At 43.6% G+C, this 27,844-nt stretch overlaps 1 protein-coding gene and 1 non-coding gene across 4 annotated transcripts in view; both read left to right on the top strand.

Moving 5' to 3' along the window:
* Atg5 (autophagy protein 5) overlaps positions 1 to 27,844 on the top strand; it is a 125,759-nt gene that overhangs the window by 11,125 nt on the left and 86,790 nt on the right. For 2 of the 3 annotated variants that reach the window (XM_067119909.1, XM_067119910.1), the window contains exon 2: positions 13,392 to 13,560. In XM_067119909.1, coding sequence (XP_066976010.1) covers positions 13,405 to 13,560 — 156 coding nt within the window. In that variant the 5' untranslated portion in view covers positions 13,392 to 13,404. Of the gene's footprint in view, positions 1 to 12,200; positions 12,366 to 13,391; positions 13,561 to 27,844 lie in introns of all 3 variants that reach the window. The other variant, XM_067119912.1, reaches the window with a different exon arrangement.
* On the top strand, positions 4,866 to 4,967 carry LOC136847900 (U6 spliceosomal RNA). The gene has a single exon (XR_010855882.1). It is a non-coding gene; the product is annotated as a U6 spliceosomal RNA (small nuclear RNA).

Raw genomic sequence — 27,844 nt, 5'->3', positions numbered from 1 at the left:
TCCTGCGCACTCTGACGGAGTGGCAGGCAGTGAACACAAAATTGACCCCTTTCAAGGGCAATTTCACGATGTCACTCAGGTGAAGATCTTCCACCCTTGTATGTGGACAAAATTGCTCTGGCCACGCACTTGCATGCCTCGATGGGAATCCTTTCTCAATTGAGGGAAATAGACCCTACTTCCCTGGTATTCCCAGGAAGCAATGGTTCTGGGTGGACGCCCCGTCCACTTTCACCGTAGGCAAGTTGACCCTCTTTGCGCTTCCACTATGAGTTTGAAGAGCAGCTCCCTGCTGCCGGAATCATTGTTGGGCGGAGTTTGAGACCCGACTGTTAGTCCGTCCTTGAGCCCGCCGTCTTACTGAGGCTACTGTCGCCCGGCCCGACGGAATCTTTTCCAGGTCCTAGCTAAGTCTTTCCTGGCGACTAGTTAGACTTGCATGAGTTTGTTATGGCTAGGCTGGAATGTAGAAAATTTATTTAAGGACGCCATAATCCGCCACGAGCCTCCAACAAGCCTCATTAAAGTTCAATTCAGGGACCCAACCTCTTCCTTGAAGGAGAGGCATCCGTCAGGTCCGGTTACACGGTCAACAGAGTCTTCTACCGGGTGGGGAATTCTACCTATAAGCTGAAGACCCCAGAATCGGCCGGCCCCAGACGAGAGGAGGGGAAAGGTTCAGGAGATATAAGAGGCTCTACTAGGCGAGAAACAGCTGCCTCTGTCTCGGCAGGGCTCAGCTATCTACTTGTCCTAACCTCAACAGTACGCTTTGGTCCAACCAGCGCGCCTCCTATGTATCCTCACCAGCATACAACCCCATATGAAGGCCGTGGATTTTTCACGCCTCAATAGGGTGGCAGTAAGGGGAGGAAGTGCAAGGCCCTCACAGAGGAAAGTCTTGCACCACCCCAAGGGGGAGAGGACGTGGTAGAGGGAACAAACCCGCTCCCTCCCACTGAGAAAACGCAGGTAGGCGGTCGCCTGTATTGGTTCAGGGACCAATGGACCTTCAGCCCTTGGGCACACAGCATTGTGTCCAAGGGACTAGGGTGGAGCTGGATCAAGAATCCTCCTCCAAAACAGATTTTTACTAGCCACCTACATCAATCCTACAGGATTATGTAAAAGAACTGCTCAACAAACGAAAGCACAAAAGAAAGCAAGGCACCTAAAGTTTCAAGGCAGGCTATTCACTGTCTCCCAAAAAGCACTCCGGTCACAAAGAGTGATCCTGATCTGTCGCGCCTAAATCTCTACATAAAATGCGCATGTTTCTCGATGCTTACGGTAGCTCAGGTTCGGACTCTACTCCACAGGAGCCGCCACCACTTACTCGATCTTTTCAGACGCCATATCACGCCCCAGTTGGGCGCGAACTTTCCTCAAGTTCCTCGGTTTGTACTCCGGAACCAAGCCTACTCCTTCAGGGTCATGCCCTTCGGTCTGAACATTGCACCCAGGATATTCACCAAGCTGGCGGATACGGTAGTACAGCAGCTCCGGTCCCAAGGAATTTCCCTAGCAGCGTACCTAGACGACTGGATAATCTGGGCCCAACTAAATTTCGAGTGTCAGGAAGCCATGTCCATAGTCACCAATTCCCTAGAGTCATTGGTTTTCAGCTGAACAGGGAGAAGTCCCGCCTGACTCGGGAGTCTTGCTTCAATGGTTGGCCCTCAGTGGGACTCTGTCCTCCCACATGTTATCTCTCCTCTCTCCAAGAGGAAAGAGGAGGCATCTCTCACCAAGAGGTTTCTCAAAAATCAGTCAGCATCCTGGCCGGGTCCCAGGAAAGGGTCCTCGGGTTCCCTCCAATTTGCTTCAGTAACAGACCTGCTCTTGAAAGCCAAATTAAAGGGACATAAACAGGTGTGGCGAGTCGAGTAAACACCAAGCTCAGGGACAGGGTCTCCTCTATCCTCGGATCTTAAAGACAAGGCTGCGCCTTGGACCACAGTCAAGGGCCTGTCCAAAACAGCCCACTTCAGTTTCTCCGCACTAGTTATCCACAGACGCTTCTAAGCGGCTGGGGGATATTCACCAAAACAGAAAGTACAGGGAACGTGGTCCACAATGTTTCAGCAGTTCCATATAAACACCTCAGCCATGGCGTTCTTCTGACGCTGAAGAAAATCCGCCTCCAATCGGATTCATATCAGGTTGGTGTTAGACAGCCGCAGTGGTAGTTCATTGCATCAACAGGGGCGCTCCAAATCAGGTCGAGTAAAACCAAGTGATGGTAGCTATCTTCTCCTGGCGTAACAAGCACGTTGGCACCCGTCAGCCACCCACCAGCGGGGTACGGAACGGCAGACGATTCTCGTCCAGGACTACTCCGCTGAGACGGAGTGGTCCTCGGACGCGAATCTTCCCAATGGATTTGGTTACCGGTTCCGACTCAAGTGGATCTGTTCGCAACGGAGAGCAACTTGCCCCTGTTACGAGGCCCCAACCTGGACCTCAGGCGCCGCCATGACGAAATGACAGTAGATTGGAACAATTGGGAGAGAATTTATTCACCCTCTCCAATAAATTTGTTGCTGAAAGTTTTACACAAACTAAGCGGACATTCAAAGGTCAAATCCAGCTCTGGTAGCCTCATTGGCCGCAGAGCAATCGGTTCTCTCCTTTTTCAGAACTGGGCTTATGGAGTTCGGATTCCCAAGCCCATTCTGACCCAGATAGCACAAACCAAGACTGTGTCAGCTTCCTCAAGGATTCAAGATGCCCCCAGCTTTATGGACTTTGCAAAGTCTGCAGCTCAAAAGGGAGCAAACATTGACCCTGTCAACACTCTGTTTTTGTGAATCAGATAAAAAGAGAGATCTCTACTATTAGCAATACACCCAGCAGTCAAAAGTTAGCCTCCTCCTGAAAGCATCTGAAGCCAAACAGACGACTAATTTAGAGAGTTTCCTCTTTTAGGTCACTGTTTGAGAAAGGTCTGGCTCCCGCCACTATTACTGCTGGTCGTTGGCATTGAAGAAAGTATTTTACGGTTTTAAATCGACTCAGATTCTTATTTTTCATCCATCCCCAGAGCATGCGCCGTTTCCGAGACCAGTATCACGCCCACATTCGTTACTTGTTTCTCAATGACGCCCTTAAGTTAGCGCCAGAGTTGGATAACTTACATGCATTGTTTTATCATGATCTGTTAAGGAAAACCTTATTTTGTTCATGACTTACCTGCCAGATATATATATAGCTGTATTCTGGCATCCGTTATAATTTCAAATTTCCTCGCGTACACGCAGTGGCCGGTCAGGTGGTTAGTACTCCATTCCCGCCCGCTGGGAGGCGGTATCAGAACCATTCCCATTTTCTATTCAGATTTTTCTGTCGCCGACTGTCAACACTTTGCTGTCGTTCCGCCTTTTGATTGGAAATTTGTTGTCACTTAAGTATTTTGGGTTGTTTTTTGCATTCGACTGGATCTGTGACGGCATACGCTCTTGTGGACCGTTTTGATTTTGCTTTTTGACTTTTCTATAATTAAGATGTCTTACCTCTAGCTATCGAGTCTGTGAAGTTTAAGAATGTAAGGTGAGGCTATCGAAGACTTTGAGGTTCTCACCTTATGTGCGATATGTAAGGTGCCCAATGCTCCCATGATAATCGGTAATGAATGTGTGGATTGTCTGAGGTGAGGAAGAAACATGAAGCTTCAGAAGTGCTTAAATTGGAGCAGGATAGGCTGAGAAATCTTTCCTCCTAGAGTGCATCCTAGTTGGACAGTCAGGGTTTTCTCCTACTAGTAACCCTGTAGTAATTTATTATTAACCTGTAGTTTGTTGCTGCAGAAGGTAATTCCCTGCTCTCGTGGTGGGAGTCATTATGCGTTTGAAACTAAAGTGAATGCAATTCAACGCATAGCGTTAGTGCTAGTGCCCCAGTGTTGTGGGAGGGGGCGCCAGATCGACCATAATGTGCCTCTAGGCCTGGACTCTCTGTCGAACTCCCAGGACCAGGAGGGGTATGTCGAAAGCCGCATGAGGGTTGGCGGGGCTTCCTGACCGATTCAAGGCCCTTCTCGGCAGGTCCTGATGACTTACCCAGGCTGCCAGGATCGTGCTCAGGCACGCATCCTGAAGGTTTGCTTCGCCCTCCGACATCAGCCCTCCCCCGCCACGTGGGTTGGAGTCGGTTGACTCTCGCCTCTAAGAGAAGTTTAGAGAGAGGACGCTCACGCCCTCTCTCTCTAGACGTTTGTACCTTCCCCGAAAGTTGCGTGATATTCCTGCTGGTGAAGAGAATAAAGTGTTTTTCGAATGATCACTCTACTCGCACTCCCCTGTCGCTAGCTAAGGCAAGGCTAGAGCTTCTTCCCTGTGGAAGGGAAGTATACCGCTTCGTTTCCTTTCTTCAGGTTCAGCCTCTTCTCCCGAGAGTGGCTTCTCCAGCGCCAGAAGATTTTGTTGGGTTTGCAATAACAGCTGGATGCTCTCATGGAACTCCAAGATTCGGAATTGCCTGGTTATGAGGTACAGACTTTCACCTTCGCTCTCCCGCTTCGGAATTTATACAGAGCGCTGTCTTCTAGAGAGAGTGTTTAGTGGCTTCCCTATTCGTCTTCCCTGAGTTGGAGGTGTTGGCTTTTCTTCTTGTCTCGCCAGGAGCGCGCTTTGCTCGTACGCCTTCACGCTCACGCTTCACCTTTGGAGGCCGGGCGCGCCAGCCATGACGCTGCCGCCACGCTGTGACTCTCTTCTAGTACTTGCCACGAGCCTTCGCGCCACGCCATGACGCCTTCCGCGCTCGCCAGATAGCTTCAAGTCTTGGTGTTGACACCGCCCAGTTGTTCATCATATGTCGCACAAATCACCCGCTTCAACATTTGATGTCCTTTCTTAATTTAGCCAGTACTTGCTTCCGCAGTACATATACTAATTGAACGATACAGAGAAGATTAGCATGGTTTTGCGCAAGGATGACACGCTAATCGTGAAGCCGCCCACATTTTTATGTTTACTATACGTGATTTGAAGGATCGACTTCTTCGTCATGGAGTCTCGCCACGTGACGCGGTAATCGAACTACTTTCACCACTCACTAAGACCCACCAGCCATGAAGAACATCCTTTCGCCACAGCCTTGTATGAAGAGAGAAACTTTTCGTCTTCTTCCTCTGATTATCAGACTCTGCTTTTTCTTTAGGATCTGTTTCCGAGACTTTTTCAAATCACCGGCCTCTCCACCCTCGCAGTTGTCTTTGTCTTAAGGGGAGCGTTTGACGAAAAAATCGGAAATAAAATTTTCTGGGATATTTTATATATGGCATCATACATATCCTGACTATCTTCTCAGAAAGTTTTATTTAAAACTACAGTTAGAAGTTATAAACAAAACAGTAACCTATCATAGTCAAATTACATTTTCATATAATGGTAATGATATTGTCAGTATATCGGTGGTAATTTCCTTTTAGCTATGAAATAATATCTAATGCGATCTATGGCAACCCTGTGGACATAGTACGCATCAGCGAAAGACAGGAATGCCGCAGGGCAGTCAGTGGCAGTCAGTCAGTAGCAGCTCAGAGCTTGACTAAGTAAAACGTGACGCTGGCCAACCTCAGCCGTGGTTTTGACACTGGCTTCATTTAGCTTCATTTAGCGGGTTATATTACTTTTTGCAGGTCTATTTTTTTGGCTTTTCATTATGTCATAAAAACATCAAACTGTGTAACTAAGCAAATAAATACACAGAGAAGCAAAAATATCGTTTTTCCCTTAAAACTAAAGTTATCGACATTCAAACTGCATCTCCTTCCATAACGCTTGCACCGATCTCAGATACAAAAAGTAAACGAAAAGCCAATGTTTGTGATAACAAGGCTTCATAAAGCAAACACGAGACCCGCACCACGAGAAAGAGTTTGCCTAAGGAATGTCACTTCCAAGAGAGGTGCAAGTGACTCCTCTTCATCTCCAGACTTGCAACCAGGCTTCATTTTGCACAAGCCTGGAAAGAGTGAGGGGGCAGACGCTGGGTCCCTCCTACGTTAGAGGTTACTACCCTCCTGTCTCCTCTCTTTTGTTTTTTGCTCTCTAACTGCCTCTCCCTGTCAAAATAACAGAAAATTAGTTTGACCTGCCTTAAATAGATGTTCGAAAGCGAGAGCAGGAACAGATAGTTGGACTCGTGTTCCCGGATTTTACTACAGATTGCTTCCTAGTCCTGAAACTTTCAGTAGGCTGGAGACCCGCCTTGACGCCAACAGGTCGAACAACTTGGTCCGAAGGAAAAGTTCAAGATGAGACCGCAGTCAATACTAGAGCCCTTTCACCCGGGATTGATACCCGATCTCCAAGATACTTTCTATCTTCACTTCCAATTCATCCACGCTCGTGAAGTATCTCGGTGTTGTCTTGGGGACTAGACGACCAGTTCAGGCTCTCTGCTTGGACTCTGCACAACGGCCATACCACGCTGAAAACACCGCCGTCCGATCAGCCGGTTAAGTAACGTTGGGTCTTGGTCAGTACTTGGATGGTTGGATCACTTGGGAACACCAGATGCCGTTACGCCACATTTTGCCCGAGGGTGTTTACATCGCCCCATGAAAACGCGCTGCGATGCAGTTGCATCTGTCGCATCATTGTGATCTCACTCTACTTGACGCACTGGTTGATTCGAAAGGCCGCCGGAAGTTAAGGTATCTGGAGGACCTTCAGTTGACTCTGCAACTCGTGAAGTCCCCGACTTCTGGGCCTGTGGAGAAGTCGCAGCCATCCTCACTGTCCATTGTGTCTGGGAATTCAGATCTATTCAGCGCTTTTATAGCGCCTCCGCTCGCAAGAACGGCAACTTCTATGTACCGTAGTGCCCGCCTTCGAAAAGCGCGAAACATGCTAGGTGAAGGAAGGAATGAGTCTGTTGTGATCTACCGCTGAGAAGTTTGTTTTCTGGGGAGTCTGCATCTCAGGCCCTCTTCAGTTCTTTTTGTTGGAGAACTGACAAAGCAAGTGAAGACTTGAAAGAGGAATTGAGAATTCTTCCGGTATAAAGAGGATCTGTGGTGGTGGCCTGATCCAACGAATTGCAGAGCGATCTCCTCAAGCTTCTGAACCCCAACCTAGTGTTGTTTTTCCGAATGGTCACAACAGGTTGGGGCAACACTAGAGGGAAAGTGTTAGAACCTGGAGAGAGGAACAGGTGTCCTGGTATCGATTTCTAAAGATTTATGCTACCTTTAGCTCATTAATTTTTCGAGGTCCAAGTTTGCAATCGTAGTTCTAGCAAACCCGACAATACTTGTTCCCTGTTCAGCCTTGCAAGAGAGATGGCCTTGAGCCTATGTCAAACATTGATTCTCACAAGTTTTGTGGCAGAGGTCGAAAATGTTCGAGCAGACCTGCTCTGTTGGCAGCATCAACTCCAAGAAGGAGTGGGATCTCATCAGGAGGTTTTGCCATTTTGGAAATTTTGGGGCTCATATCTTGTGGATTATTTTCTACGACCTCTAAGAACAGCGAGGCCCTCTGGGCTATCTGTACTGACCCTGGGGCAGTTGCGAGTAGTTGCTTCTTCCTGATTGACGGAATAGATGTTTACGCCTTTTCCTCGCTTCCAAATTTCTGGGAGAGAAGTCACGCAAGTTCGCTGCCTCACAAGGGACGAGGATGACCTCTCATCCCATGTTTTGGCCTTCTAACCACTGGTTCTCTCGGAGCTTCTCCTCTGGTTGGTGAGATGTCTGAGGACCTTCAGAGCAGAGAGCAGGATCTGCTCATACAAACCCACTTCACGAGACATCTTGAATCTCCCCGCCTGGAACCTGACTGGGCTTCAGACTATCAAACCTCTGGTCAGAGCGATGTTTTTCTGGCCAGGTGGCAACTGGCCATCGCTAGAGCCAGAAGTTCTCATCTAGCGATATATCTAGCTAAGTGAGCAACCTTCAAAGGTTGGTGAAAGAAGGGCTTTTTCCTCTTTCCCTCTATCATCAGGAGCCAGGTTATGGATTTTCCTTACTTAAGAGAAACTCGATATAGCAGTCTCGACTATCAAGGTTATCGGAGCATGCTGATTGTATACAGACACAGAGGATTAGCTTTGTCTGACAATAAGGACTTCAATGTGATCTTTACGAGTTTCCTTTCGCCAAGACGTCCGTTCCAGCTGATTTCGCTGGAACTTGGACTTATGCTCAAGTTTTTGATGTTAGTTCTTGTTTCCACTGTGCATCTCTAAGGATGTTACTCAAACGGCATTCCTCATGCGTAAGAGAGGAGAGGTTCGCAGGCCAGCTTATGTGGGCTTCAAGGAACACAATGCTGTCTATTCTTAAGCCCTAAGTTCTTGGCTAAGAATGATAGCCTTCAACCCTTTGGCCTAGACACTTTGAAATTAAAGGTTTAGCAGACCTTATTGGACAGGAAACTTGGAGGGAGTTCTATGTCCAGTTAGAGCTCTCATACTACCTTAGCAACACAGGCACTAGTGTCCATTGATGTTTATGGGTGTTCCAGAGGTAACTAGTTAATTTATGTCGTGGAATGCACTGCATTCTTCATTAGGACGCGCCATGACACATTGACTCAGTTGTACTAATTTTAACTGTTGTTGAGTTAACGCCACGCAGGTGAGGGCAGCTGCTACCTCCATGATGCTCAAGAAAAATACACATTATGGTACTCAGTGACATTTAGTGCCACATTTTACGTAGGTTAATTGAATGCCTCTACACTCTGGCATGTTTAGGCAAAAACAAATTGTTGGGACCATACATTGCTGCTTCAGCAACCTTGGGGACAAGGTGTTCCTGATCCCATCTCTTTTAATCGTGTTTCAGGTTGTTGGGTCGACTACTGAGGCGCCTTCAATCCTGCAAATCAACGCTTGAAAAGCAATAGGTGGTTAGTAATGCTCTTTTTGTCCTTCTTGTATGGGCCAGCGATCTAGTCACATTGTGGTCACGCCTGCTGATGCAGATCATCTAGAAGTCGCCATTATATAGGTCACTACCCTCGCTAGTCTCTAGTGTTAGAAGCAGACTAGAGGACAGTAACCACTCAGTCAGCCACGCTATCAGATAAGGAACCAAAATAATTTTTAATACTAATAACGTTTTTTCCTATTTCTGGCTGTCTCTACCCTCCAAAGGGTGGAGCTCAGCTACATATATATCTGGCAGGTGTCTCATGAACAAAAGATATTTAATGATAAAATAAAGTTTGTTCATACTTACCTGGCAGATATATATTTATATTGCCTCCCTCCTCCCCTCAGGAGAGACAAGTGGTTAGAAAACTGAATAGAAAATGGGAATGGTTCTGATACCCCAGCGCGGAATGTACTTAACTAATTGACTGCCATCACGTAGCCGCTAAATTTGAAATTCTGTCGGACCTTCGGAGAATACAGCTATATATATATCTGCCAGGTAAGTATGAACAAACTTTATTTTATCATTAAAATATCATTTTTACTTAGTTTGGCTTCAGGTGTTAGAATTTCAGAGCTGTCAGCTCACTAGAGGTGATAATTTTGTTGTCTTCCTCCCATCCGGAGAAGTCCTCCTCTCCCCTGACCCTAGATTTAGCTAAGAACGTATGACCTACAGGACAGGTGGTCTCTCCTTGGAAGGTGGTGCGCCTTCCTCAAGATCAGACTTTATGTCCAGTCCATACACTTAAATCTTACCTCTCAAGAACTCCACAGAGTAAGTCGGGTCCTCTTTTTATCAGGGAGAAAGGTGGTACTCTTTCCCTTAATGGTATAAGACAAATAAATTTCTGTATTTCACTAAACAAGCTGCAACTCATAATTCAGTTCCTAAAGTTCATGATATTCGAGCAGTGGCTACTTCTCATTAATTATTTTCATAATATGCACTTTTCAGAGTTATCAAAATATATCGGGTTGAAATCACCTCTAGTGTTTAAACGCCACTATTTAAAATCAATTAAGCCCTGAAATATTCTATTACAGCAGTGGGAAGTGTCATCTCCCACATTAAATAATTATATCCTTTCCTTTTTCCCCCGCTCACCACCTCATTTGCTTCTGCTTATTCTCCGGCTGCTATACCACTGCCTAGCCTCTCATATTGATATATTTGTATTTGATGATGGAAAACTGTAATCTGATTAGCCATACTCACGCCTGCTTGCGGGTACTGACAGTTTTTTTGTTGGTCTTAACGCACTCGATAATTATGCAAATATTTCATTAGTCTGCCCCTACATGTTTAAGCCCAAGTTTACATATATAGTTTTAAGGTTGTATTTTTGTTCTGTGCACATTTCATATGTTTCTTACCTACTTTTAAGTAATTTTAAGATTTTTATAGTTTTTCCATCAAACTGGGGACCTCCAGTGTTTTGTAGTGTTACGACAGGTGCCTTAAACATGCTGCCTTACTTTTTAAGTATTCTTGTCATGGAAGAGATCTCAATTAAAGTTATTTTCGTTACAATTTGCCTTTTCTTCTGTGTTACCCCCTTTGTTTCTCTCAGTAGTAGCAGTCTGGCATGATTCTCATCACTATTTCACTGGCTGACGACTGAACTGAAAGGGATTTTGACAGAGGAAAATCCATTTCGAGGAAGGTCCCGCGGTCACCCGGTGACCTCCCTGTCTAGTCTAGTACCTCCCTCTGCACATGCCAAGTCTGGGGTTAAAGCACATGAGTTCGGCGTGAGGTGGCGCTGGTGTCGCCGTCCTGGCGGGTGTTAGGTGTGGAGCTGTAACGCTCACCGCTTCTTACGGGTTTTGATAAGAGATCTTTCGGTATATTCGTGGTAGTGGTATTTCACTCACCTCTCATTATACCGATCGTTTCTAAAGATCGACGATCAGTAGTAACCCCAGCTTCCTGGAAAGCTCTTTTCCGGTATATCTGGCATTGTTATACCTAGAAATCTTCAGGTTGTAATGGAATTTCACTGGGTGACACGGACCTTCTCGTAGCACAGATTCTACTGTCCCTTTCGTCTGGCCACATAGTTAGTGCTAGCGACTCGGACCACCCTTGCCTATGTCGCAATACATCGACCAAACCTTCTCTTTCGTTGGTCTCGGTCTTACAGCCTGATTGAGTAATGGAGTACAAACCCTTTATGTACTTGATAGTACAGAAGTCTACAGTAGTATCTGCTACATCTCATATGAGGTGTCTGGAAGTAAAGGGGTGAAATCGCCAAATCAACGATTTTGAGTTAGTCCTAGCAAATTATAGAGAAATCCATTTTCTATGATTTCCATATACTGGCCAAGCAATATCGACCGTTAAAACCAATGAATAGAGGGGTGGCAGTCAACAGGTTTTTTACATGTATTTCTTGGTTTCATGTTCTCTCTCAGGGAAGTAAAGGGTCGAACATGACCATGAGGCGTGAGCCAGTGAACAGCTCCCTTTCATCCAGCCATGTTTACAGTTTCGCGCTCAACCAACCACAGCCTGCGTAGCACACCAGCACGGTAGTGTTAAATGACCGACACCCGCGTGGAACAACAAAGTGATTTCTCTTCTTTTTTTCCATTATTTTGGTGGTTTTACATTGTGAAAATGTCATCTAGTGGTAGTGAAGTGGAGTATGAATTCCCTAAGATTACAAGGAAGAGAAAAGGAAGTGATACAAAGTGGAAACAGGAAGATGCCAAGCTGAAAAGGAACAGTGAACAGGCGTATGTAAGGCGTAGAAGGCAACAGGTGGTGAGGGAACGCAAAGTTGGGCCTCCCTGCCAATGTCAGGATAAGTGCTGTACTCGTGTTGGTGAGGAAAATATGAAGGAAATCTTTGAGTTACTGGCACCTACTCTGCACAAATAAGGATGTAAGTGTTTATAGTAATTATTTGACAATAATCTATGAACCATTTACGTTGGGAACCGAGGGAAAAATACTGTAAATGTGTGGTATGTTCAAATTGCCAATCTATAGAAACTCATAAAAAATTTGTTTTTGGGTTTACAATGAAATGGCTCATAGTGTATTTATGGTGAACAAAGAAGTTTTTAAAAATGTAAAAAAATTTGGATTTTTCTATTTTCATAACTGTTTTGCATACTGGGGTATGCAAATTTTGCTGTGTTATGATTTTTTTTTCCAACACAACATTATTATTTTTTCGTTTTTTCGTATATGGCTAGGCAAAGTGAGTAAAATACATGTAAACATGGATGTAGTAAATCAATTGAAATGTCCGGTATCGATAGTTCAACTTTGAACGCATTTTACTCAAAATCAGGTTTTGGCGATGTCACCCCTTTACCTCTGGACGCTTCATATGTACATATACACTAGAAGTGTGAGGCCCCTTCTTTTGCCCCTGTATGGCCCAGGAAAGTAATGCCCTAGGTTGGGTGAACCTGCTAGTTGGTTGAGAGAGTACCCAGATTCCTCCCACCAGTGGGTAAGTCTCCTATGTAAAGAATGAAGGTTTGTATTTGTGTAGAAACAGTTAGCAGATTTTTTAATCTGTATTTTTCCTAACATACAAACCTGAAGTTTTTCACATTACTGGTTCACCTCAGCCACCCCTCACTCTGGTACCTGGACTGGAAGGCAAAGTAGAGTGCAGACCGACAGGTGGACGTGGCTTCCCCCTGGTTGTTGGTAGTTTATTACCTTGTCAGTAAATTTGAATGGCTGTTCCAGCTCAAGTTCACAAGCAAAATCTCATGTAAAGAGCTTCAGGTTCATTTATGAAAAATACAAATTACTTTTAAATTTACTGTTTTTTGTATAGTCCCCCTTGCACTGATTTCTGTTGCAGTTCAAGAGGTCACATCTGCTAGTTATGATCTGCCAAATTAAAAATCGTCGTGTGTAAAGGGTGAATGAGATTTTATATTTTTTACCAAATGTTTTTATTACCATTTTAAAGCCATGGGCCACTGCCACCATTGAACCTGCTTTCACACATTGTGTGATAATTGGTGACAAAGGCTACACTCAGAGAATGAGAGGAGGAGTGGGAAAAGTGGATGCCTTATGTATTTCATCACCTATACTCAAACAAAACCTAACTTGAAGCATTGCGTCCTTCCTGATCTTGGTGGCTATACCTCCTTGGCATGTCCCCTTAAACTGGCTCAAAAGATCTGAGAGTGCTGTATAAGGGATACATTCTATCTAAGGGCAGTTTCCTGGTAGGGGCAGGGATAACTTTACTCTTATAACCAACTTACCTACATTAATGTTCAACATCCTACCTGACCATGGTGGGGCTTCAATCTGCATGGGCACCCTTTGACTGTCCTGATGAGATACAGCCTTGTTACCTATCCGACCCTAACATATCGTATTAGACACCATCAAAAGAAATAGATTTTTATCTAAATGAAAAGTCCTTTATCTTCAATGTAAATTTATCTCAGTTTAACCCATGTTTATATAATTTTTTTTTTAACAGGAAAATTTTCTTTTTTACTTTTAGTTTGTTCTTCATAATGGCAGAAGACAGGGAAATTTTACGGGAAATATGGGATGGTCGTGTCCCAGTATGTGTCCAGCTTGCAAGTGAAGATTGCAACACTCTTAGTGCTCCTGATCCATATTACTTGATGGTACCAAGGCTGTCGTATTTCCCATTAGTTATGGATAAGGTATTTGATAAATGGTTTCATCGTTATGCTTTTTATGTTTATTGTGTAGCATATGATGCTGTAGTTTAATGAAGCATGATATCATTTCTGAAACTGCCACTGACATGCAGCTTATTTGTCTTTTGTTCATCTGCCTTTCCTACCAAATAAAATGAAGTCCTCTTGGCTGTTACTCTGTCAAAGCTAAAGGACTATGAAATACTGTGTATATTATGTGCTTAAAAGATGAATAAATATGTAAGTAATCAGTTGTTCTTACACAAATACAAACTCTCTTTACAATAGGATAAGCTTGCGAACGTGAGCTTTAACGGTTGTTAAAATCTTAATGACAAGGTCGTTAACAATTGACAGGTAAGGGGAAGCCCAGCCCACCTGTAGGTCTGCATCCCACTTTGCTTTCAGTTGCCATCAGATGTAGACATTTTTTCTTTGGCCTCTGCACCTACCCTTACTGTTATTACTTCATGCTCTTTGGTTTTGAGTATTTTGGTTTTATCTTTGCTTTTGCTGTCTTATTGATTTGTTGTTTGATTCAAAGAGGATCAAACCCATAAAACAAATAAGCCATCCAATTTCTCTACACCGAGGAAGCCTCTTGCTATCAGACGCTGTCCTGGGATTGACAGACCTTGTAAGCAATTCCTCTGAAGTATCAAAGTGTACCGGCATAAACTGTGTCATGGATTTTTCCTTAGGAAGTAGTGTCCAGTTATGGAAGAGGTGTGGAGCAAGAGCAGTGGTTAGTTCAACAATCTTTGGGAGTAAATCAAACAGTTTCTACTTAACCTAGATTTATTTTCAAAATAGTTTTATTTACAAAATCCATGGCCAGCACAGGCTAACTATGGTTCCTGTAGACAATACCTAACTGAACAAACCTATAATCAATAATCATTCCCCATCATTTAGTTTATGATGATCATCATACTGCCGCTAACCTTACAATAATTTCCCAATCAATTATGACTTACAGTAGTCTTATGACAACTTTAGCAATGTGAATAGGTCACAAGAAAAATAAACAAAGCCCATCAAGACCAAGTTAACTAATATTCAGTTATTTCATATTCTTTGCATATACAAAAGCTAATTGTTTACTGTCAGTTGTCAGTTTTATATAGACAGTAGTCGGTGTCACTGCATGCTTTTCACTTCCTTTTAAGCCCTGTCTACCATACAATCGATTAAAACCACAGCAGACACTAGATTGCACAGTTTACCAACAGTCCAAAAGCTGTACAGGCAGTCCCCGGTTTCGCCGCCTCTGTTAGGTATGTATCAGTGCCAATACGCGATTATCGGCACCTGTAAGCAGAAATTGGCGCATGTTGGTGCTGACGATTTTCATCACTAGAGAAAGCCCGGAAAACCAGATCGCTGATAACCGAGTCCACTGATAACCAGGGACTGCATGTAATAGTTTCTCAACTAGTGGCTAACAGCCCTTTGACTCCACAGGCTGGGGCTTTATTTTTATATAAGTAACTTACCAAGTAATTACATAGCTATTAGTTTCAAACTATCATTGCAGTTTAAATTCAAATTTGCACTTAGCACTTCAATTGTTTAGTGTTGAGTGTGGGTAACAAAGTCCCTCCCACTAATGGGAATACCAGGTACGACTTAGCAGACGGTCCCATTGTGTTTCTGCCAGTCTTGATGTAAACATCGGATCTTTGCAGCAGTTTTTTCATTATTTGCTGGTATGTAACCGGACTTTGGTGAAGTATTTTCGCTGATTTTGTTAGCCTTCAAGCTTATAACCTTTCAGGATCAGTATTTTGTCATTTGGTTGCTTTTAAGATCTGATTCAAGTTCATATTTTCACTATTCTAGCAAATTTGCAGTAATTTGATTAACTTTCCTTTACCGAGTAGCGTAATAAAGTAAACATTGCGGTCGCTACTTACTTGAATTTTTCAGTAATGAAATGCATACCTGCAAGTCTTAGATAATGTGTGATAGAAATTAAACATCTTATCACACTTTCATTTGCAGAGAACTGGAAAAGTGTAAGGGCAGAACATAGTAAGGTAGTAAGGAGAGAAATTGTGCTTTGTTTTCAGTTTTGACGGGGTTTTGAGGATGATTTGGCAGCTGGGATTGGCTCCGACACTGGCGCTCGGCATCTATCGAGCTCTTAGTTTTTGAGCTACTAGCTGGTGCCAGTTCTCCCAGCATCCAGTTTTTCTCCCTGATACTAGCCCTTATATTTTATCCACTTGCTCCCTTGCCTGGCTCCTTCGCTTCCTTCCCACTACATTGTCAGTCTTGTGTCAGGTTGAACAGATAATGACCTTGTAATAGTGAAGTGTTGTGCAGCAGAGGAGGCGACTGCTTGTCTTGCTGACACTCCTAGACAAAGGTCCCTGTCAGACTACCCTAAACCTGGGAGGAGGCATACTGGTAGTTGCCCCCTCAGTCGAACTTGTAGTACATTCCCAGGTATCAACAGACAGCCACTGAAAAGGCATCTTGATGGATGTACAGTATAGTGGAGAAGGTGGCTATTTGGCCTGTTGGATCTCCTAGACCTATTGTTCCTGCCATACTCCCCTAAGCCTGGGAGGAGACATACTGGTGGTCCAAGGGAGTCCGAGGGTGTTTGGCCCCCGGATAGATGCCCCTCAGTTGAACCTACAGTACATTTCCAGGTCTTGGCAGACAGCCACTGGAAAGGCATCCAGGTGGAAGTGCATGTATTGTCGTCTAGTGGTTCGGACTCCAGTGCAGGTAAGGGGCATTGTTGGTGCTTTTCTGTGCTTCTAGGCCTTCGAAAAGGCTTGCATCCACTGCTGAGCACGCTTCTCCGCCTCCTCATAAACAGCCCAGAGAACAGGAGCATAGTCCCAAGCCTATCTGTAGCTTCTGGGACAGTCCCAGTTGTTTGTCTCCTGAGCCTTTGGTGGTAGAGTGCCAGTATTTGGCTCCTAAGCGGTCTTCCACCTTTAAGAAGCGTTCCAAGTGCCCGGTGGGATCCGAGCGCCCGGTGGGATCTGAGTGCCCAAGTGGGATCTGAGTGCCCAGTGTCTGAACGCCCAGTGTCTGCGTGTCTGCCTGTCCGTCTGGTGCCAGCTGTCAGTCATTCAGCGCCACAGTCCAGGCAACAGGCACCACCTCTTCAGTATCAGACTATACAACCTGCTCACAAGTGTTTTGTCTCTCACTTCAGCCTGTTCCATCCTCGTCTAAAAGCTGCAAGGCGATTTGACACTGCTTCCCTTTAAGCGACAATTTTCTCTCAAAGTCCTTTCTTTTGCAGACAATGATTTTTGTGTCCTGATTTTTGAGCTTGTTGAAGAAAGCTCCCACCTCTAGTGTTTTCTTCATCCTCAAGAAGTATCTCAGGGATTTGGGAGTTTGACTCTCATTGAAAAGGGAGCAAGACAAGTGTCTCTTGTCTTTTCCCCCTCTGGCGTTTGTCGGAATTAGACCTCTTTGTCGTAGATTTTATTGAGATTTTGAAGTAAAGGTTTTTCTTGATTGACACAGGAGCACTGGCTAAGTAGTTAAAAGACTCCCAAGTGGTCACCAAGAAGCTTCGCCTTGGTTTTCCTCTTAGTCCTCTCCTGTGCTGATGTGGACAATTGAGACGGTTTTCAGAGATTTCCGCTTTAATTTGGAAGCTCAGATAGAGCTCTAGTGCTCCTTTACTTCTGTGAGAACCACACAATTGCAATCAACAGACATTTCCTCTTCCTCAATACAGTCTCCATCACAAGAGTCAACTTTTTGGTTGTCAGTCTCAAATCTCTGAATTTTTTCGGCTTTTTGTCTGCAAGAGAATCAAGCTACTTTTAGACGTTCCGCTAATTTCTAGCCACTTCTTTCTTACTCAGAACACTAGTTGATGAGTCTGCTGTGGACTCTTTCATCCACTGCGATGTTTTCAAGTTAGACAGACTTCATAGAAGGGTTCTGCATTCATCCAGTTGCGAGATTTATGGCACAGTCAGCAAACACCATAACGTTTTTTGGTTCTTCATGGCCACTGAAGATACACGACACCTGCTGTTCTCCATTTCTGTCAAGCAGTAGGGAGTCTAGCCTCATCTCACAGCTTTTCTGCAGTATCACTGTGGTTTTTATCTGTCTCTTCTTCGGTCCGTCTTCTATGGAGGACCTTGCTTGGGTTCAGTCAAGAAGAGAAAAGTGCCTGATCCCTTACGGTCCAGTGCCTCCTAGTGGCGCACGTTCCTGAACGTCTGACATCAACTTCTGAGCTCCTGGCGCCAATTCCCGAACTGCCGACATCTGTGCCAGAGCGCTTGGCACTATTTAGCCAGGACTAGGCTCCACTGCTGAAAGCCGAGCTTCCGCTCATGGACTATTTTTCTGTTCACAGTATTGCATTGGACTGCAGGAAAATTCATTGCACCTGGTTTTGGACACGTCTCTGTTATCCTGAGACCAAGTTGTTCTTGTCTCTTTTGGATTTTCAAACAAGTCCAATAAGAGTCAGTCCTGCACGGATGTCCTCGTGTCCGCATGGCTGTTAAGAAACAGCAGGGTCAGCATCTAGTCCGCTCAGTTGTCCATGAGTCTGTATGATGATATGCAAGTTTGCTCCGTTGCTTGCAGTCCACAGAATCGGCTACAAGTCTGCATGGCCCATAGCTCTCTCTCTCTTTGATTAGAGAACGAAGTTTAGGACGGAAACGAATTAGACAGTCTAGTTGGCCATTCTTCAGGTTCGGGGAACTAGGCTTCGGCCTCTGTGGCATAAGTCTTCTCTCGAGTCCTCGCTCTTACGGTAGTCTTCATTTTCTGACCATGAACATCAGTTTCCTGAACATGTCCATATATCCCAGGACAGCTGACATCCTTGTTTTCCTTCGAAGGAAACATCCTTGTTTCCCATCGAAGGAAAGCTCGAAGTTGTTGAACACAAGACCAACTGGGACAGGGAAATACAGCCAGATACCGTCATTTTTTCCCATAGGCCCGGATTTAAGTTGGACATGCAGTAGTGGCTGTCCGAACCAAGTCTTTCAGAAGGGAAGTTCCTTCTCTGAGACTAGACTTAGTCTTCTGCTCAGCGCCTTCATCTAGGTCGGGGAGCCAGCTCTAGGAACTGGGAGGTTTCTGGATTGTATCCCCAGAAGAACGAAGCCTGCACATCTTTGTCAGAGAGCTGAAGCGATTCGTTTAGGACTTCATTGCTTCACAACCCTTTTTCACTCCTAGACTGTGGTAATACATTTAGACAAGACCATAGTCCTAACCTTATTACGTTAGCAAGTAGGCTGTCTCGCTCATGGTCTCTCCATCAAACACCAAGAGAGCTTTTACTGTGGACAATCAATCGAGTTTTCTAGTCACTTGATTTTTTCAGTCTAAGTTCTGGGAGATGATCTGAGCCATCAGAAGCCTGTTCTTACCTCTCAGTCAACCCTGAATCCCCTCGAGTAGGACGCCTTTGACGAGGCAGGGTTATGACCCTGGCCTTTGGGAACTGGGTCCTGACCTAATCATCCTACATAGTTTTGGTTTGTACGGCGTGACATTTGCCATTCGCAAAATTTGGCTGCTTAGGTGAGTCTGAGAAGGACTGCTGGAAGGGTCTGTGATTCTAAGCCAATTGTGGAGTTGTGGTGGCTGAGTCGCCACCCGAGATGGTTTGACCCAAGAGATGGTGATGGGATTTTTCCCACTGCCATCTTGGAGGGCGAACCATCTCTGGGGATCAGCCCATCGGAATCCAGGGGCTGGTTTGGGAGGTGGACTCCTGGCTTTTGTCCCGAAGCCCACGAGCACGGTTGGAGGGGAGTCAGTCCCCATTAGTGGGGGCAGTAAACTCCCAGCAGGCGGATTGAATATACCAGCTACCGCAAGCGACTGGTGCTATCCCAGGTTGGGTAGGGTGGTGGACTGTTGGAGTCAATCACTTGTGCCATTGGTGGAGAATGCGCATCACTCTCGACTGATCACTTTATACTTTCTTTGATATGACCGCTAGTTGGTGGGTGGATGAACCAGTTTGTGTGTGGTGGTCTGATGTGCATGCTTGGTACCCAGGTCTCTTCGGGCTTTGGGAGTGTGTTGGTGGGGGAGCTGGTTGGTGGAGCTGCCCAGTTTGTCCTTTTTGATATGCTGTCAAATTGTGCGGCCTGGGTGTCGGTGTGCACTTGACCTTTGCATGTGGACTGCTTTAAACTTATGGATTTGGCTTCTAGTTCTCCCTCCTGATCCGCCAGCTAGACTTAACGGGCACTGGCAATGCATTTCTGCATGAATATGGATACGGCTGCCGTTGACAGAATCAAACACTGAGACACCAGGGTTAATAAATCTGGTGATTTGATTCAAATAATAGGTCCTCATTGCACTAAATGTAAACTTAATATTAGATTACTAATGTTTATACAGTGTAGTGAAGTAATTGGCAAAAGTGAAAGAATTAAATTAGTTCTAGAAAGATAAGTAGTTTTTTTGTGCTTTTTTTATCAAATTTTCCTCTCTTGAAGCCAGTGAGGCAACAGAGACTCCATGGCCACATTCTAAATGACTCATGTCAGCACGAAAAGCCAGTGAAAACTTGAATGATGAGCCATTTGACTTTTGTTCCAAAGGGCTACACTCATGGACCAGTCCCATGTACTGAGAGCTCTTCCTCCTCTATGGCATGTTGCTATCTACAAGGAGGGAGGGAAAATTTGATAAAAGCTGACTGCATTGAGAGTAAGGTTGGTCTCCATTCCCATTAAATTGAACGGTATGAAAGAATCTTCTAATAAAAGCTGAAATGAGACCACAGTTCTGTTAGCTAACTTTAAACCTCCTGAAAGTGGAATATTAACCCATTCTCATCTCACAGATTCTTTAACACACTGAAAGTTATGGCTACTCAAAGATCTGTATGTTTTTGAAGAGGAGGAGATCTCCATCGATGCCCTCCTTGTGTATCTCATGTAAAAACTGGGTAGATGCAGCTTATCCCTTTAACCTTCTCCTCCACCACCTACCTGATACCATCATTGTTGGCCATGAGGATGCAGGCTAAAAATACAAAGAAGTCCTAGACAGTGTCGCAAATGCTTTGAATATGGCTACATTCAAAACCTTGGCGAAGAATAATAAAAGATGTCCTGTGTGTTTGCAGACACGATATTCTTGATGATTGCAAAGCAGCCCGACACTGTTTTCTTGTGTTATGGGATCACACACCAAACTCTAGGGTTTATCCCAGATATAATTTGAACAAGACGGTTAAGAGCAGACAAACAACATATTAGTATTTAGTAGCAAAGCGTGACGGTAATGGGGGCAAACAAAGTGCCAACACTACGTATGCTTCTGTAATAAAACTATGCAAAACTTCCAACAATGTAAGGCCACCAATAACTGCAATGATGGAAGATATCACAAACCTGGTATTTCTCGAACCATAAATAATAATGAAACTTCAACTGGTGAGAAACTGTCGCAAGTGCTAAAGTCCAGTAGCAAAATTGTACTTCCAAAAGCACAGAAAATTTATCTTCCACTACATCCACAGCTGTCATTCATCTCCAAAATAAGGGTGCCAAATCGGCCAATAATTCAGGAAAATATCTCTGAAAATACTTCAAACCAAATGTTAAAGGAACAATCCCAATTAGATAGAGCTAGTTCAGGTTATCAATCACACAGCCACAAAACAAAATAATAATAAACTACGCCAAACTTTACCAAGAAACGCACAAGAAATAGTTCCCAAATAATGATAATTTTTATAATAAAAACTTCAAATGGGTTCAGGTGTTTCGGAAGACATCTCTCCTCCTAGAAAGGTGGTTCCAAAAGTGTTTCAGAACAAAACATCTGAGTTCATCTAGTCTTGCCGCCCTCTAAGACAAATAGGATTAGTGGTACAGAACTACAGCAATAATTCTGAACATCAGGTAACTATAATAAAAAAATATGAAGATCAAATCCAAAGACCCTGAACACCAATCTGTATAAAAAGGGATTAAGAAAACAATCTCATGTAAGAGAATTCTCCCACTCCAATTTAGATTAGTAATTTCCTCCATAGTGGGAAGTAGCACATTTACCACCTAGCATTCTGCCTGATATTCTTCAGTGGAACTGTAAAGGCGTCTGGCATCGTGACAGAAGACCTTAAAGTTTTAATGCATGAAGTTAATCCAGGGATTATATGCCTACAGTGAAACAAATGTTAGGCAACCTGTTTATAATCGACTAAATTATTCACATTAAATCAGTATCCCCAATTGGTGATCGTTCCATGGAGGTGCCACTACACAACCCTACAGCACTCCACAATACAACAATACAATACTACAAGCCATCGGCTATTTCAGTCATTTTGGAAAGAGGATAACAATCTGCCCTTACACCTACCAGACCTTGATTTTAACATTGGAGATATTCATCAGCACTGACCAACTTCCAGCTCACTGCTAAAGATTTTTAATGTCACAATCCCCTTTGGGGAAGCCGGTTTTAGATATGAAGGAAATTAATCAAGACCTTATTGACAGGAATGATGTTATCCTGTATAATGGGTCAATGACTTTCACAACACTACGATAATCATTTCTGCACTGACCTTAGTATTTCTTCAACCTAGTATCCACCTTGATTTTAATTGGTCTGTTAATGAAGATTTAAATGGAAGTGATCACTACCCATCCATTTTGAAATATGCCTGAATGTCTACCCAGTTTTACCTAAGTGGAAGGTAGAGGACGCAGACTGGGATAAATTTAGTAAGGGTGTCAACTAGATAGGAGTTTGAGTCCTTTCATTCTCATCTAGATGCTCATGATTAGTTTATTGAATCTACTTTGAAGAGTGCTGAAAGCTCGATTCAAAACAAAAGGCAAACCTCAGAGACCTGCAGTTCTCAGAATAAGACATGTGGTATCTTGAGAAAAAGTGACTAGGAAATGCTACAGACGCATAAACTAGTGGCTCCTCAGTCTAAATTAATCTACAAACGTGCTTTTTAGCCAAGCAGCTATGCTTTTTATAAGAAAGCCAAAAGAGAATGTTGGCTTTACCATATTAATGGAATAAATCCCAAGACCCCACTAAGAGTGGTGTGGCTGAAATAAGGAAACTGAGTGGAAAAATTTGTAGCTGCCATCATTGCCTCTCTGCAAATAAATGACAATTTAATCACATTCACTGAAGCTGCCAATGAGCTAGGAAAACACTTTTCTAAAGTTTCCAGCTCCTAATAATTATTCTCCGAATTTCAGAATTAGGAATTCTGAAATGTGTCTGAGGTTTGATTCGGAAAATCTGAACCATACAACTACAAATTTTCCAAGAGAACTTCGTGAGGCGCCTCCTCAAGTGAATCCACAGCCCAGGTGAGGATACAATCATATATGAAATGCTGGAAACACCTCCTGATGATGCCAAAAATATTTACTGAAGATTATAAACAAAATATGGGAAACTGAATTTTACCCAAGGACTGGAAAATATCCATAATTGTCTCAGTTAAAAGCCTAATAAAGATGCTTTTCCTGCCACCAGCTATAGACCAATAGCTCTTACCAGCTGTGTATGTAAGCTGGGATGGAGAAAATGATAAATACTAGACTGGTAGCAATTCTGAGACCAAAGGATTATTATCGCTATTTCAATTTGCTCAGAAAAACTGCTCCACCCTTGATCCTTTGGGTTGAGCTGACTAAACCAAATCCAGCAAGGACTAGCTAAAAAAGTAACACCATTGGCATATTTTTTTGACTTGGAGAAAGCATAAGGACAATTACCTGGAGAATTGGCATCAAGGAAACAATTGCACAAGATGCATATGTGGAAGAATGGTCAGTTTATATATATTCTTTTATCAGACAGACTTTTTGTAAGAGGGAAACTTCTCCCAACCTTTATGCAGGAGGAAGAGTTCCTACGAAGTTATGGCGTACACTTTTTTTCAGTGGCAATAAATAGCGTGATTGGAAAAATCTGCCCTGTTAAATGCTCTTTTTGTCGATGACCTTGCAATATACTGCACAGGATATGATTCCTTGTCCACAAACATTTGCAAAGGTCTGCTTAATGCTACATTAAGTGGGCTGATGAGAATGGTTTCCAAATTCTCCTCTTCCAAAACAGCGGTAAGATTCACCAGGTGTCAAAAGTGTGGGAAGAGGTTCCACACTTAGTTTAAAAGGGTCCATCCTTCCTCTACGAGTGAAGAATTCTCTGGGGATGACTGTTGACCATAAATTAGCACAATAGCCACATAAATGCCCTAAAGTTTAATGTTAAACAATCTATGAATATTTGAAAGGTTGTTTGTGGATTTAGTTAGGGGCTGATAAGAAATCCTCTCTGGAGGCTATATGACTCCTCTGTGTCGATCTGCTAGACTATGGCTGTCAGATTTATTCTCAGCCTGTAAAACCAAGCTAAAGGAACTGGATGTTGTACACAACATGGGGTTTGTAATATGCTCAGGGCTTTAGAACTTACTTGTTAAAAGTATTTATGTCACATTGCAGATCATTTACCTTGATCTAAGAAGGCAAGAGCTAGGTTACATGGTTATGGCTGAATGAAAGTGCTCCAAAAATCCCTCCTTTCTGCCAATTAAAGGAAACAGACTCTAAGTTTTCTGGTACAAGAGCTTCTAAACCATTCCAAATTGACTGAATGAGGATGTTAGAATAATCACCTTAAATCCCCAGAAAGTCCTGGGAAGTAGAATATCCTGTAAAATCCTCCATGGTTTATCCCAGAAGAATTAATATGTAAGAAACTACGAATAAAAAGGACTGCACTAGAATAGATTAGGGAAATTCTTAGAGCACGATGTTATCTGCTACCAATTTTACAAAATTTATACAGATGGACTAAGTCAGATAGTGGTGTTGGTTATGTTTGAATATCCTTGGTGATACAGCGCATACAGCTAAATTAATACCTGACTCTGCATCAATATTTACTGCCAATTAACAGCCGCAGTGTCTGGCTCCTAGATTTAGTTTTTCAAAGAGGACTCTAATTTTGTCACATACTCAGACTCTAGCACTCTTTTAGAGCTATTAAAAATTTAATAGCTTATCCACATTGAAAAAGTTCAGTGTTTTTCAGACATATTGTCGACGAAATCAGTTCTCTCTTTCTGTTGGGTCCCTTCTCACGTGGGGATTCAAGGAAAACGTAGATGGCAGACAGGAAGCGAAAGCTGCTAGTATCATCAGAAACCTCTTTTTAGAAAAGGCTCTTACATCTAAAGGTCCCATTAGATCTTATGTTTTAGTAAATGGCAGAAAGGTGGACTTTCTCCTTCTTACAATAATAAGAAAATATAGAAATATTAGTAGATACTGCACATCAGTGTCTTCGCCATTCAGCTTGACAGACGCAATAGAGGTTATTTAACGAGATTAAGGATTGGGTACATCAGTTTAACCCATCAGTTTATTTTAGAAGGAAGCAGCCCTCCAGAGTGTGCTTACTGTGACGAGACACTAACAGTGGAGCACATTCTGGTGGTCTGCCCAGATATTTTTAACCAAAGAGAGAGATATTTTCAGGTAAATCCCTGCTGATATTTTGGGAGATGAAGCAGATATTTCTGCTATCATCTCTTTAAAGTGTATTAAAATTTTTAACGAGATGACTGATGAATTTATTACTATCAATGTAGAATTTTAATGATACTTTTTTGTATATCATTCATTAAACTTCATACCCATTATTTATTGGTCACATCACTTCATTTTATTTATTAATCATTTCCTTCATGAATTCATAACTTTAACATAATTTATTTTCTTTCCATTACGGCGCTGAATGGCCTTGTTGGCCCCAGTGCCTGAGCTTTTTGCCTAAATATCATACATCCATCCATCCAATCCTGAATCCCCTGGTATGTCAGATTCTGTGGATTGCAGACTGACTTTGGACCTGTTTGCCACTTCAAGGAAGTGCTGAACAATTTTCAGGCTCATCACAATGTTATGATGACCCTCACAGCCCTGTTCTGACCCATGATTTCCGAACCTGCCAGGGTGGTTGGTGGACTCTCCAAGACTCCTTCCTCAATCCATATCTCTCAGTCAACCAAGGGTGGCTAACTCTTACTCGGACGGACATCACACTGCTCGGAAGCTTGTCAGAACGTAAGGTTTTTCCTAGACGTACTACAGAGACTATAGCTAGAAGCAAACGTCAATCTTCTTGACCTTTCTGTCGGACTGTGAATGATTTCCTTAGGTGGCATCTCAGACTCCTCGTTCCTTCTTCCGAGACATCTGTGTCCCAAAGTGCAGATTGCCTCTTTTCTGAGAAAATCTAGAATCTCTCATGTTCCATCATAAACGAGTCTCGAGCTATGGACTCGGTAACACTGTTTGCTCGTTTACCCTTGGAAGTTTAGCCATGAACGAGGACCCTCCCAAGACCTGGACCCGTTCTTTCTCCCTAAGAACTTATGGAAGAGAAGGTGTTCTTGACAGCCGGGAACAGGGTTCCGGGCACCCAGGAGAGTCCACCAGCTCCCAAGCTCTTTCTTCGCCAGTCTTCCAGCTCACCTGGCGTCAGCTACACCTGGCACCAGCTCATGCTCTGAGCACTTAGGAGCGCCCGCCAGCTCCCTAACGACTAGCTCACCTGGCATCCAACTCTTTTGGCACCAATTACAGCCTGTTGCCAGTAACGCCTACCAGCTCCCGAGCTCCTACCTCACCAGACTTCCAGCTCGCCTGGCGCCACCTACAGCCTGGTGCCTGCTCTTGCTCCGAGCACCTAGGAGCGCTCCACCGGCTCAGAGCAACCAGTGCCTGGCACCAACTCCTGATCGTCTGGCTCCAACTCTCCCCTCACCCTTGGATATGTGGAAGAATAGAGAGCTTTCTATCCATTTGGAGTTTTCAGGTATTACTAGAGCAGGATTGGTAGAGTGGAGGGCCATCTATAATCTATAGTGTTGTGATGGACTACTTTTGAAAATTGTAGTGCTTTAGGGCCGTTATCCTTGGCTGACATGGTGTTGGGGGAGGAAGCGTAGGAAGCCTGTCTTCCTTCCTTTTCTCTTTGCCTTGAACTTGGGTGTTGAGTCATAAGGGTAGCCTGGGGGTACTATGTACCTGGGGACCCACCAGTCTTAGCTTTAATGGGTGGGTGGTGTTTTTATATTTTGTGGTGTAGGTGATGCTCGTGTTTATTGATTCTGGTCATTTGGTTGGTCAGTATGTGCCCAGGGCAGGGGCAACTGGCTTCTATTTTGTTAGTCACTGGGTTCATCCCTTGCTGCAAAGTACCCAGAGGTGAGGTGCGTCTGGACAACTCGTCACACCCTAAATGGTTAAGATGAGCGCCAACCAGAGGCAGTATCAACCTGCAGCAGCTCTCTTACCAGGTAAGGAACGACAAACATTGTACCAATGCTAATTTTACTGTCCTCTAACTCATTATCATCCATAATATTTTGGGGTAGTTAATCCATATATCCCACCGTGTCAATTTCGGATTCAGCAATGTAATTACATGGTAAGTTACATATGAGGCTATCAGTCGAGAAACATGCCAACTGCCATCCTGGGTCTAAGTATTTTTTAATGTAATTTATTATATTTTAAAAATGGTACTTGGCATGTTTCTCGGCTGAAAAGCTCATATATAAAAATGGCATTTTTATGATAAAGTGAAGTTTTATATATGCTTACCAAGTAATTACGAATCACGCCCTCCCTCCTCCCCTCATATGGAAAGAAGGGCAAAAAACAACTGAATCACACTGTTGAAGCTGCTCCTCTTGTACCCCGAAAGTGGGCGGGGACTAGTCACCTACACTGACACTAGTGCTACCATGAATTTCAAAATATTTAAGCTGCCGGCGAGTGAAACTATAAGCAATGTAATTACTTGGTAAGTATATATAAAACTTTTAATATATAAAACTTTATTTTATCATAAAAATTAAATTTTGCAAGATTCCTTCAGGGATCTTGGGATTGTGCCTAGTGTTCCTATGATTATGGGTACAATTTCCACTGGCATATCCCATATCCTTCTTATTTCTATTTTCATGTCTTGATACTTATACATTTTTTCTCTTTCTTTCTCATCTACTCTGGTGTCCCATGGTATTATAACATCTATGAGTGACACTTTCTTCTTGATTTTGGCAATCAAAGTCACGTCTGGTCTATTGGCATGTACCACCCTATCTGTTCTGATGCCATAGTCCCAGAGGATCTTTGCCTGATTGTTTTCTATCACTCCCTCAGGTTGGTGTTTGTACCGCTTATTACTGCACGCTAGCTGGTGTTTCGTGCACAGGCTCCAGTAGAGGGCTTTTGCTACT

The sequence above is a fragment of the Macrobrachium rosenbergii genome, chromosome 17, assembly GCF_040412425.1.
Source record: "Macrobrachium rosenbergii isolate ZJJX-2024 chromosome 17, ASM4041242v1, whole genome shotgun sequence".
NCBI classification, from domain to species: domain Eukaryota; kingdom Metazoa; phylum Arthropoda; class Malacostraca; order Decapoda; family Palaemonidae; genus Macrobrachium; species Macrobrachium rosenbergii.
This window is presented reverse-complemented; position numbering and strand designations above follow the sequence as displayed.